The 12,865-nt window shown below is 46.4% G+C and overlaps 1 protein-coding gene across 2 annotated transcripts in view; it reads right to left on the bottom strand.

Annotated features, from left to right (window-relative positions):
• Nucleotides 1-12,865, bottom strand: part of LOC135244871 (disintegrin and metalloproteinase domain-containing protein 12-like) — a 95,817-nt gene that overhangs the window by 69,881 nt on the left and 13,071 nt on the right. For both annotated transcript variants that reach the window (XM_064317511.1, XM_064317510.1), the window contains exons 2-3: nucleotides 7,651-7,772; nucleotides 4,462-4,535 (exon numbers count right to left, since the gene is read on the bottom strand). In XM_064317511.1, coding sequence (XP_064173581.1) covers nucleotides 4,462-4,535; nucleotides 7,651-7,772 — 196 coding nt within the window. The remainder of the gene's footprint in view (nucleotides 1-4,461; nucleotides 4,536-7,650; nucleotides 7,773-12,865) is intronic.

The following is a 12,865-nucleotide window of genomic DNA, read 5'->3' as shown; positions in this document are numbered from 1 at the left end:
ATAACTACTAACTACAGCTTCCTCCATGAAAGGTAGCTAAGGTGGATACCATTGTTTTCCCTGGGCAGGCTGGTCATGTGCTATCCTGTGGCTCTACCTGAATCCTGCTACAGTCGATACATTCAACAGACTGGGGAGGATTTTCAGCTTAAAGAGAAACTGCTCCTCCCTCTAAAATCACAGTCCTACTCAAATATGGTCTCCTCCCTCTACCCTGGGATATCAATATACCCCCACCCCCCCCCCCCCAGGGGAATCCCCTCATCCCATCCCACAGCTCACTGAGAAGAGAGAGAGAGGTGTGTGGGGGGAGGTTATCTTCATATGTATGTCCTGAAAAGTTATGGAAGCACAGCTCCTGCAAACCATGACGCTGAAGCTCGTTTGAATCTTCTGAATCCTTTGCTGCTGGGTAACAGAGTGCGGACCGGGAAGAACTTCCCGCTTTTCCGGAGAAACGAATTATGGAAAAACCAACAAAGCTGTGGGAAACGCAGACATGTATCAGCAAAAAAATGCAAGATGGTAAAAGCATCAACACTAAGTTTTAGAAATGCCAGACTTAGAAATGTGGCTCAGTTTTTTAAACCACTTGCAGTTCAACAATCTTTCCATTCAGCTTGTTCAGCTCATGGACATCTTTCATCGACAGGCTTCGGTCACCATAGGTGGAGAGCCCTGACAGGGTCCAAAACACAGAGGTCCTCTGGAGTGTGCTGTGGGTGTATTTGTTCAGTGAAATGGGAAAAGCTTAGAGGAGCAGTCCTGTCAGTGCTAAAGTAGAACGTTCCTGGCCTGTCTGGTGAGGAGGGGCCCAGCAAAGCCTGGTAAAGTCCCCGAAGCTCTGAGTCTGCCCCCCAAAAACATCTGGAGCTGGGAGTGTGTAAGTGTTCTAAGCAGGAGGGTGTACATCTCCACCTTCCTTCAATCAACTCTTGTGTGTCTCAATGTGTGTTTAACAGACCTGAGTCAAATACGTATTTGTTTTGGATTCAAATACTTCTCTACGCTTTACTGATCTTGTCTGCTGTATTGGAACCAATGAAATACTCTCAAAAAGTGCAAACCCCGCCTTCTGGTCATATTAGCAGGCTCAATTACAGCAGGCAAGATCGATAGAGCACAGATAGCTATTTGAATTCAAAACAAATACGTATCTGACCCAGGTCTGGTGTTTACATACAAAATGCTAACAGGCTACATGGTATCAGCAGGAGCAATCACACTGAGCTTCACATCGCAGCAAATGCATTGTCACATGGTCCTCATTCCCTACAAACCCACTCTGCTAATAGACTGTCTGCTCACACAGCAGCACAGCACAGCGTTAACTAACATGAGCAAATCATTGCTGAATGTTAATTAATGTAGCCTTGCAGTAGTGTCATCAAAATATTTTGTTTGTAGGCTCAGTTCAGATCAATAAGAAAGTACAATTTCTGACTGTTGCTAAAATTAGCATGAGAGATTGTGTGCACGCCAGCTAAAAAGATGACAACCGTCTATAGATTAACCATCCAAAAACTGGATCTTCCAGGTCTCTAAAATAATTACCCATTAAAAAATATATATATCTGACATCTGCTGAGCAGATGTAGACTTCCTCGTCTACATTTTCAATTTTCTTAATTTCATTTCATGATTATTTTCTTCTCTGCCAGTTCACTTGTGTTTTTACAACTGGGGCTCATCGAGGATGCTGGCCCGTGTGGCCTTACTCAAGTAGCCAGCAGCCAATCACCTGCGGGATCAGAACTGGCAGCAGCCAATCGCCTGCAGGGATCAGAGAATCCCTGTCCCCTTCTGAGGAAAAGTGCCCTGGTTTGCCCAGACTGTTAAATAACCTCCGTCTCCATTATCTTCAGTCTAAACAGCCTTTTATTGTCCTAATGTTATAGAGTCACTAAATCCTTTTCTTTTTTTCTGCAGGGAGGACATTTTAATGGCCCGATATTTGTCTTCCGTTCAGACAGACGCCCCCCTCCAGGATAACTCCAGGATAATCCTGACCTGACTGCAGCCAGACAGAATTTCTGAGTGCCCAGCTAATTAGAGCACTAATTTAGTTAGGAAAATGGCAAGCATTGTTGGGCTAAATGGCCTGTTCTTGTCATTATGTTATGGTATGTTATGTTATGTTATTAGAACAGAAAATTATAATTTAAAGGGGAAAAAACTGTGACTCAGGACTGTATGCTTATCCTCGATTGTCTATAATATGCCTGTCTTAAATCTGAACCCCACTGGGAGATGGATCATAGATCTATAGGACACTCCCACTCCAACTGTGCCCATTTATAACCGGTTTGAGACCACCTTCTAGTGCACAAACATCTGCAGAGAATGGCAGATGTCAAATCCCATAAATGTCGGGATATCTAAATTTGTATAGCACAAGGGTGTAAACATTCATTTAACACCTTTGCACTGTACAAATACATTGTATAAAGCATTGAAGGGACACAATGAGCCATTTGATTGATGATTTTCCTTTCACATATCACTTACCATAACTGGTGCTGCTCCTGCTGCTGATACTATTACTACTACAACAACTACCACCGCATACCTTTGTCAAGCAATGTATATGCCAAAAATTGAAATTAAAATAAAAAATAAAATAAATAAATAAATAAATAAGTAAATGGATAAATAAAGTTGGATGAGCCCTGGTGATTTAGGATAATGAATACTGGGAGAATGCTTAGTAGAATGCACTGAGTAGCCCCGCTCACAACATGCTTCATTCTGAAAGTGCCATTGCTCTGTCATCCTCCTGCCCCAACAGGCTCCGGCCCAGGCTAATCTCTAGCAGATAACTGGAGAGGTGCAGGTCAATAAGCATTGTTGAGTGTGCACGTTTGTATTTCTATACAATTGCGCAGAGCTGTCTTTTTTTCTTTGAAGCAACTTATTTACTTTGCTTCCCAATTTGGACTTGTCAGCTGCACCTTCTTCTACCTACACTATCAGCCAATAAAAGAGGCACTTACCTTACTTTACTCTATTTAGGACAAAGGCCTAAAGAACAGAGCTTTGGCCAATCAGAGGAGAGGAGAGGCATATAGCTTCAACTAAAGTGTGCCTGGGGTGCGATAATCCACAACAATGATAAACTATTGAAACAGGAACCAGCCCTACCCCTAAACCCCTGACCCTAACCCAGTGAACTAAAATGCACTCTACCCCCCGGGTGGGGTACAGCCAATTACCCCCCACCACCTCAGAGTCACAATCTCAGTCTATGACTGACCACACTGCCAAGGAAGGACCTGTCCCGAAATATGGCCACTGTGTTTTAGAGCACTCGAAATGAGTATAATGGACACACACATGCACACGCACGCACACACACACGCACAAACACACACACACACACACACACACACAAACACACACACACTGTTGTTTTTATTTTTGAAATATTTTCAGACAGGAAAACTCTGAGAGGCTGACAGGGGAAAGCTGGGATCCAAAGCTGTCATCATTTTCCAAATGTTATCCGAAGGACTGCAAATGGCTCACAGATTGCGCGCCTGAAACACAAATCAATCTCTGGCATAGCTCGCGCTATTGATTTCACGCGAAGCCGCGGCGGCCCGAGCTGCCCCCCCGCCACCCGCGCAGTCTGCCGCAGCGTTGGGAGGGGGGGGGGGGGGGGGGGCAAGGGGGGGGGGGGGCGCTGCACACGGCGTATTGGCCGTCAACAAACCCGGGCAGCTTGTTTCCTTTGGCACGCTTTTATTCTACATTATTTCACATGCGGGATCAGCCCGAATAAAGAAACCTTGTGAACACTTTGCCGTCACGCAAGGCGAGTCACTTAAGTGCCAGAAGGAAGCGGTGTCCCTCTCAGTCACTGCTAAACGCCGCATTAACTGCATGTGGATATTACTGCAACCGCACTGTGAAACTCAATCGCGGCACATTACACCAAAATAAGAGTCATTTCTGGTGAGGGCGCACTTGCAGAGCACATTACACCAAAATAAGAGTCATTTCTGGTGAGGGTGCACTTGCAGAGCACATTACACCAAAATAAGAGTCATTTCTGGTGAGGGTGCACTTGCAGAGCACATTACACCAAAATAAGAGTCATTTCTGGTGAGGGTGCACTTGCAGAGCACATTACACCAAAATAAGAGTCATTTCTGGTGAGGGTGCACTTGCACAGTAAAATACCCAGAGCATAGGTAGTGCACCACTGGTGATTTCACATGAATGTGGCAGAGCTCAGCAGCACCGCTCCACATGATTCCGCAGGCTTCCGCGCATCGTCTCGTTTTCCCACGGCAGCGAAGCGTATGTGTCTGCGGGGCGGGAGGACATCGCGACCCCCCTCCCCCCCACCCAAACCCAGCCGCACCCCCAGGGTCCGCACGTGCAGGTGGTTTGTGGTCCAAAAAGGGGGCCATCTGAGAGCCAGCGTCTGTGTACTGAGCGCGAGGGTGAGTCACTTACTCATTTTTCTCCAGAAGCAGGACCAACTGTTCCCCTTCTGCCGAGATCAGCAACTTCACTGAAGCGGGGTGGCTCTGAAATAAGAAAGAGCGAGACTGTAACGTTGCACGACACTAGTGCCAAACAAGGCCTCCTCTTTCATTCAGAAAACATAAATTACATTTTAAGCTTTTATCAGCACCACACTCCCTCTAAAAAACACACACACACACACACAAAGTCTTATAAACTTTACAAACACAATTTAGTCAAACTGTTTTTATGAAGAAGAAAGTCTCATCAATAACCGTGAAAAGTAAAAGCATTGATCGAATCCTAGTTATTCTCTGTAAACCCAGACAGATGAATTCAAGCATGTTCAGGCAGATTGCTTATTTTATCATTATTCATTTCATTAGTTTTATTAGTATTTAGTATTTGACTACCCATCAGATTTCTAAAATGCCTAGTCTTTCCCCCTCCCTTCAATTCACAGACTTCAGAGTTCCGCTGAGTTCTGCTAAACTGTCCTTAAGGGCAGATTCCCACTTCTGCAGAATCATTAGATTAGATTATTGCAGAATTGAAATCCAGTCATGCATAATTAATATTCATGATGCAGGCTGCCCTTCTGTTTTTAGAGAGAGAAACCCCATTCGGAGGATTATCTTTGCACTTCAGCGCTAAGAGACATCAATGTTGCCCGCGCTCCACACTTTCGGCACTCCAGAGTTGTGTGTCCCTGTTGAACTCACGGGGAGTGGTAGGGTGAGGGCGGGGCGCGGGAGGTTTAACTGGCTGGGTGTCCTGTTTTATGACATTTTATGACACGTCGGGGGGACACGCTGACCCTCGGGAACGCCGGCTGTATCTTTTATGAGTGAATATTAGGACCAGACACTCACCGTTTCCCAAAAAAGAGCTCTTTGTTTGGGAGGGAGGCGCCAGTCACAGAAGGGACCCCCAGAGAGAGACGAGCGTGAATTTACCGCCACCTCTGCGTCGTCATGACGACAGGGCAGCGCGAAACGCCGGCAGACACTCCGTCCGCTCTGGTCCTATGACCCAAATTTGGGCCGGACGACGACCTGGTCTGGGTTTAACTCAGTGCTGAGTCACTTTACCCAACCCCCCCACCCCCCCCAGCTCCCGGTCTGGGTGGGCCCTGTGAGGTCATCGGGTCACGCGAGAGCATCCTGACCCTCCAGTGGACCGATTTCCTTGTCCATGTCAGGAACATCGTTTCGCAAGCCAGGAAAATAATTCAGTTAAAATGTTCATATTTCCCTTAGAGCTAAACAGCTCACCTTGACATGGTGTCCCCTCAAATTTTATACGCTTAATTTCAAGGCACACTCATTTCCCACAGCCTCTCCAGTGGGGAATACAGGCCTCCCTCACACCTGGAGAAAGAGAAGCCTCTGACGAGCGCTGCTGCTGTAGCTGCCCTCGGGGCATAAAGCTGTCTGCTGTCAAGAGCCATCTGGGCTGCTCCTCCTGTTAGCCGCTGCTCCAGTGTGTGGATGGGCCCCATGGTCTGGTATCTGTTAAGGCACTGTTCCAGTGTGTGGATGGGCCCCATGGTCTGGTATCTGTTAAGGCTCTGTTCCAGTGTGTGGATGGGCCCCATGGTCTGGTATCTGTTAAGGCTCTGTTCCAGTGTGTGGATGGGCCCCATGGTCTGGTATCTGTTAAGGCTCTGTTCCAGTGTGTGGATGGGCCCCATCGTTTGGTATCTGTTAAGGCTCTGTTCCAGTGTGTGGATGTGCCCCGTGGTCTGGTATCTGTTAAGGCACTGTTCCAGTGTGTGGATGGGCCACATGATCTGGTATCTGTTAAGGCTCTGCTCCAGTGTGTGGATAGGCCCCATCGTTTGGTATCTGTTAAGGCTCTGTTCCAGTGTGTGGATGTGCCCCGTGGTCTGGTATCTGTTAAGGCACTGTTCCAGTGTGTGGATGGGCCCCATGGTCTGGTATCTGTTAAGGCACTGTTCCAGTGTGTGGATGGGCCCCATGATCTGGTATCTGTTAAGGCTCTGTTCCAGTGTGTGGATGGGCCCCATGGTCTGGTCTGGTTCACCGATAGGCCTGCCTCTCCCCATCTCACCCAAGCAGAGCTCAGCACTCAAAGGGGCAGCTGTAACAGTGTCACCTCACAAAGTGAGTCGCGCCCTTTTCTCCAGAGCCAGGAAAAATTCACTCACCCATGAAAGGGCCGTGTAACAAGTTTTGGAAATCCAGTTTCAGTTGAGCCCCGTTTTCCCAACGCCTGGCAACGCTCCACACTGCGCTGCTCAGAGGATCTCGATTTTGGCAAAAAAGTTCCACTCCAGCCGGCCCACAATGCACCTCCCTGCCCAAGGAGGCTTTCTGACCAATGGCGGAAAATGTACTCAATTTGTGCGAGCAACTCTAATAAAAATACTTTATTAAAAAATGCTAAAACCCCTGAGTGATATGCCTGGATTAGCCCACCATGACCACAGACCTCAGGCCACAGTATTAGCGTTTGAAACCCCACTGGGTTTGCTCCATGGCGGGAGCGCTGGAAGCAGAAGCAGCTCCCTCACACCGGACTGAGAGGGCTAATGCTACCTGAACGGCTAACGCCATCTGAAGTGCTCGTGACAGACTGGACGTGCCCGTGAGGCTGGGGAAGTACTTGTTTCTGTAATCCAACTAATTTCCAGCCTGTCTGTCAAAGTGGCAAGCACAGCCATGATGTAATACATGAATTCAAGGAGCAAAAATGTATTCAGCTCCATTCAACCCCGAGGATGTGGGCTCACAGAGGTGATTAGACTTATTAGCGGGGTAATTTAAGAGAGGAACTGCATCTTACTGAAAAATCAACAGTAGAGTACGGATGAGACTGTGTTGTACAAGTACCTCCTTTGCCACTTCATGTTACATGTACCCAATTCCAGCACTTATATTGTACTTTGCATCCTTTGTATCATTATCTTGATGCTGTAGCTTGTCATGACTCCTAGTTTGACTTAATTATAGGCAGCATAGGTCAGGTCAGAGAGTAATGTTTACTGTGTGAACTATGAATAACTGTTACAAAATTAGCAGTACACCTTATCAGACTTGTACTTACTGTACATCGCTTTGGATAAAAGCGTCAGCCAAATAAATGCAATGTAATGTAATGTGCTGTGAATAGGACACAGAGATAGCTTTGAGCATTGAGGTAGTGCAGATTTACCATGGATTTGAGGAGGCTGACAGGCCAGAGCTCTTCTCCGTGCAGTAGGAAAGGTACCGTTGTCTCATAGCGCTCCAGGTTAGCACCAGTGCTCTGTGGCCTTCCTGAGGCCCAGAGTTTCCCTGCAGAACAGACCAGGAATAGCCATTAAAGACCCAAAGTGCCGGGCTCAGACACTCTGACTGCCCACTGAATTATTAAAGAGCCTGTGAAGTGCATCTGAAGTATTCATTAACCCACACAGAAATGTATACTTTCTCTTTTTTTTCTAATTTATAAACTGAAATTTTAAAAAATCATCAAAAAAAATCTCTTTGACGGAAAGCATGTCATTTCTAAACTGGAGAACTGGATGTATGACGCAGCATGTCACTTCTGTAACGAATGTTCACTTCTGATTGGTGGCCCAGTAAATATTTGCACTGCTGATTGGTTAAAATGAAGATGGATTGTACATTGCATAATAACTGACTGACCAATACCACATCCTTCTCTAGTGGGAAATAACAGAACTGTATCAGGATACACATCATCATATTTGGAGCAGTGGGGTTTGGATGCATTTCCTTACCTTACTGACAAGCCTGAGTATTCTATCAGTTACATACATACACTTCAATAAAGCAGTGTGTGCATGTAACTGTATGTATGTATGTATGTGTGTGCTTGTATGCATTTGTTTGTGTGTGTGTGTGTGTGCTTGTGCAGGTGAGTGTGTGTGTGGATACACACAGGTACGTTTGTCTATGTGTGTATAAGACCTTCTGTAATAATTGGCCATAATAGGCTTTAGTTTGGCACACACAGTTTCCTGTGAGGCACTCCTTCTCTTCCTGTCTGTGACAGCAGAAACAGGCTCTCAGCACCTCAGCACAGGGGTTCAAAGGTCACGTAATCTCAGTAATGTCAACACTAAGTTATTTTTCGCTTTGCCTTTCTCTGGTGAAGGCTAATGATGGAAAAAGAAAGGACTTTTTTTCAGAAGTGCTCTTCCTTCGCTAAACAGTGTTCGTTTATCAGAGCTCTGCTAGCATCAGCTAACTGAATTCATGCTGTTTGGATCTAACAGTGGAAACCAGTCATTACCTCTGTTTATTTACTCTTTCTGAAGAGGAGGATGCATCAAGTGTGTGTGTGTGTGTGTGTGTGTGTGTGTGTGTGTCCATGCATGTGTGGTGAGTGTGCGCGAGTGTATGTGTCTGTGTGTGCATGTGCATGCACATGTATGAGTGTATGTGCACACACATGTATGGTGAGTGGGTGTGCGGAACTGTATTTGTCTGCGTGTGCATTTGTGTGTGTGTGTGTGTGTGTGTGTGTGCGTATGAGTATATGTACATATTTGTGTGTGTCTGTATGTGGACACGTGCGTGTGCAGAGAGAAAGCATGTCTGTATATGTACATATATTCTCAGTGCGTGACTCTGTGTCATGCCGGAGGCTAAAATGGTTTCAGGAATATGGATGACTTCAGTGCATCTCACCCTATGGAATACAGCACCCTGAATAAGGACATGCAGCTGTGCATGCACTGCTCTTCATATCTAGTGTACGAGCAGGGGAGGGGCTCCATCCTACACAATCCCCTTAATCCCACTGTTATTCCATTCACTTTCCACAGCTTCTCTCAGCTAATGCCAACTCTACACAGCACAGCTTAGGATAACTCAGACCAACTCTACACAGCACAGCCTAGGATAACTCAGACCAACTCTACACAGCACAGCCTAGGATAACTCAGACCAACTCTACACAGCACAGCCTAGGATAACTCAGACCAGCTATACACAGCACAGCCTAGGATAACTCAGACCAACTCTACACAGCACAGCCTAGGATAACTCAGACCAGCTCTACACAGCACAGCCTAGGATAACTCAGACCAACTCTACACAGCACAGCCTAGGATAACTCAGACCAACTCTACACAGCACATCTTAGGATAACTCAGACCAACTCTACACAGCACATCTTAGGATAACTCAGACCAACTCCACACATCACAGTGGGGGGGGGGGGAGGTTAGGCTGTGATGGGGATCCAGTGATAGCTGTACAGAGCTCAGTGAGCATAGGGAGAGGATTAGGCTGTGATTGGGATCCAGTGATAGCTGTACAGAACTCAGTGAGCGGAGGGGGAGGGGGAGGATTAGGGTAGGATGGGATCCACCCGCCTGGCAGGGCTGGTCTGGGACATCTGAAGCTGTTAGAGAGCTGGACTCTGGAGCCAGCTTAGAGTCTGCACTGCACTGAGGCTACTACCAATAAACAGCCCTCTGCGTTATCAGTTACCCATTATATATGTGCCACATCTCACACACATACACACACACATGCGCGCACACACACACCTGCGCACATACACACACATACATACACATACACACACACACACACACACACACACACACACACAATCACATACACACACACACACACTTTAAAACACATCTACCTACGGCCATTATAAACAGACAAACAAACAAACAAGCAAATAAATAAATAATATAGATTTTTAATATTGAACTTTTGCTCCTGTATTGGACTAGGGCTAGGCTTCTCCTGTTAAGAGCAAGCCTGTGGTTCGACTAGACCTGAAAATGAGTTCCTTTGAGTAGGCTGGAAAATGTGCTGATTTTAAGCGGAGCCATGTGGGTAATCAGTGCCACCATCCTAGTTATGGTGAGCCAGCGTAAGTCCTGCGATCACCATTGTCTGGGACAGTGGCACTCTTACTCAACAGCAGACAAAACAGTTTGTGTATTTTATGCTGTAAACACACGCTTAGTGCTACCCACACAGAATTCCCCCACTTGTGATTAGCGCAAACAGAATTTAACCTCCAAAAGCTGTGGGTTATTTTTGTTATTTTTTGACACTGCTGACAGATTAGCCAGTCTGGTATCAAAGGGCTTCTCTAAAGGAGGTGGGTGTCATTACCAGTCTCAGAAAAGGGTTCAGTAGTCATCGTGAGGCTTGTAACAAGGCTGTGACGTGCATCTCACATCAGTGGGTCAATACTGAAAACAATCCAGATCTGGGTCAGTGCTCCTTTTCTCTTTAATCTTATAAAAAACAAGCTGTTTCCATTCTTCCAAATGAAACACATATGACTATTATTTCTAGCTTAGTCTTGAGGAAAGAAAAGGGTTCTGTGTCAACACTGTGACCTTGTGGCTGGGTCTGACATCCATAGACCCATCCTCGCCGCCTGTAGCTAAAGGTGCACCCCCCCCCCTCCCATTTAATGTAAAACCCCAGATTCTAATGAGGAACCAGCAGTGCTACAGCAAAGATTAAAACGCATTAGCCCAATGCTCATTCTGGGCAGTCTTGGCTTCGCCCCATGTCAATTACGAGAACTGCCCACTCATGAAGTATTTTACAAGTCTGCCCTCAGAGTCTTACTGCCTCTCCAGAGGGAAGGAGAGGCTAAACTCTCGCCTGCAGCCAGAGAAGAAATTATTATGCCCCCGAGGAGTGATTCTGCCCCCCAGAGCACTTACGAGGGGTGTTGAGCCCAGCAACCATACCACCCTGTACCCATCTCATGGCTAACTGCTAAAACTAAGCAGCCATACCACCCTGTACCCTTCTCATGGCTAACTGCTAAAACTAAGCAGCCGTACCACCCTGTACCCTTCTCACGTCAAACTGCTGAAGCTAAGCAGTCATACCACCCTGTACCCTTCTCATGGCTAACTGCTGAAGCTAAGCAGCCATACCACCCCGTACCCTTCTCACATCAAACTGCTGAAGCTAAGCAGCTACACCACCCTGTACCCTTCTCATGGCTAACTGCTGAAGCTAAGCAGCCATACCACCCTGTACCCTTCTCATGGCTAACTGCTGAAGCTAAGCAGCCATACCACCCTGTACACTTCTCATGGCTAACTGCTGAAGCTAAGCAGCCATACCACCCTGTACCCTTCTCATGGCTAACTGCTGAAGCTAAGCAGCCATACCACCCTGTACCCTTCTCATGGCTAACTGCTGAAGCTAAGCAGCCATACCACTCTGTACACTTCTCATGGCTAACTGCTGAAGCTAAGCCACCATACCACCCAGCAGTCTTCTCATGGGTAACTGCTGAAGCTAAGCAGCCATACCACCCAGCAGTCTTCTCATGGGTAACTTCTGAAGCTAAGCCACCATACCACGCAGCAGTCTTCTCATGGGTAACTACTGAAGCTAAGCAGCCATACCACCCTGTACATTTCTCATGGCTAACTGCTGAAGCTAAGCAGCCATACCACCCTGTACCCATCTCATGGCTAACTGCTGAAGCTAAGCAGCCATACCACCCTGTACCCTTCTCATGGCTAACTGCTGAAGCTAAGCAGCCATACCACCCTGTACACTTCTCATGGCTAACTGCTGAAGCTAAGCAGCCATACCACCCTGTACCCATCTCATGGCTAACTGCTGAAGCTAAGCAGCCATACCACCCTGTACCCATCTCATGGCTAACTGCTGAAGCTAAGCAGCCATACCACCCTGTACCCATCTCATGGCTAACTGCTGAAGCTAAGCAGCCATACCACCCTGTACCCTTCTCATGGCTAACTGCTGAAGCTAAGCAGCCATACCACCCTGTACACTTCTCATGGCTAACTGCTGAAGCTAAGCAGCCATACCACCCTGTACCCATCTCATGGCTAACTGCTGAAGCTAAGCAGCCATACCACCCTGTACCCATCTCATGGCTAACTGCTGAAGCTAAGCAGCCATACCACCCATATCACGTCTCACATCAATCATCAATATACATAGGCATGTGCAGTAAACCATAAACAATGCACTAAGCATTAAAAAATATGACTTTAAAAACAACAGCATAGATGGGCAACCAACTATAAACCGCCTTCATAGCTTCTGCTTAAGCCTAATGTTCACATGCATAAATATTTATGTCAATAACCACAAACTGGTACATGGCATATGTTTCTTGGTATATAATGGTAATGTCAGTTTCTTCCTCAGTACGTATAGATCTTAGGAGACAGTTACACAGTTCACATGAAGGACCATATCTATATATATATATAAAACACATATTTAGAGTGAAAATAAATATTATCAACAAAAGAAAATACTGAAAATTAAAATGATCAACAAAGGTTTTAGGCTTACTGGCTTCTCCAGTGCCAGTCTCACAAGGAAAAATGATAAGATCCAATATAAGCAGAGGTGAGACTGTTTCAAGAAAGCATTCT

The sequence above is a fragment of the Anguilla rostrata genome, chromosome 18, assembly GCF_018555375.3.
Source record: "Anguilla rostrata isolate EN2019 chromosome 18, ASM1855537v3, whole genome shotgun sequence".
NCBI classification, from domain to species: Eukaryota; Metazoa; Chordata; class Actinopteri; order Anguilliformes; family Anguillidae; genus Anguilla; species Anguilla rostrata.
Note: the sequence above shows the minus strand (reverse complement) of the source record. Positions and strands in the feature narration are given on the sequence as shown.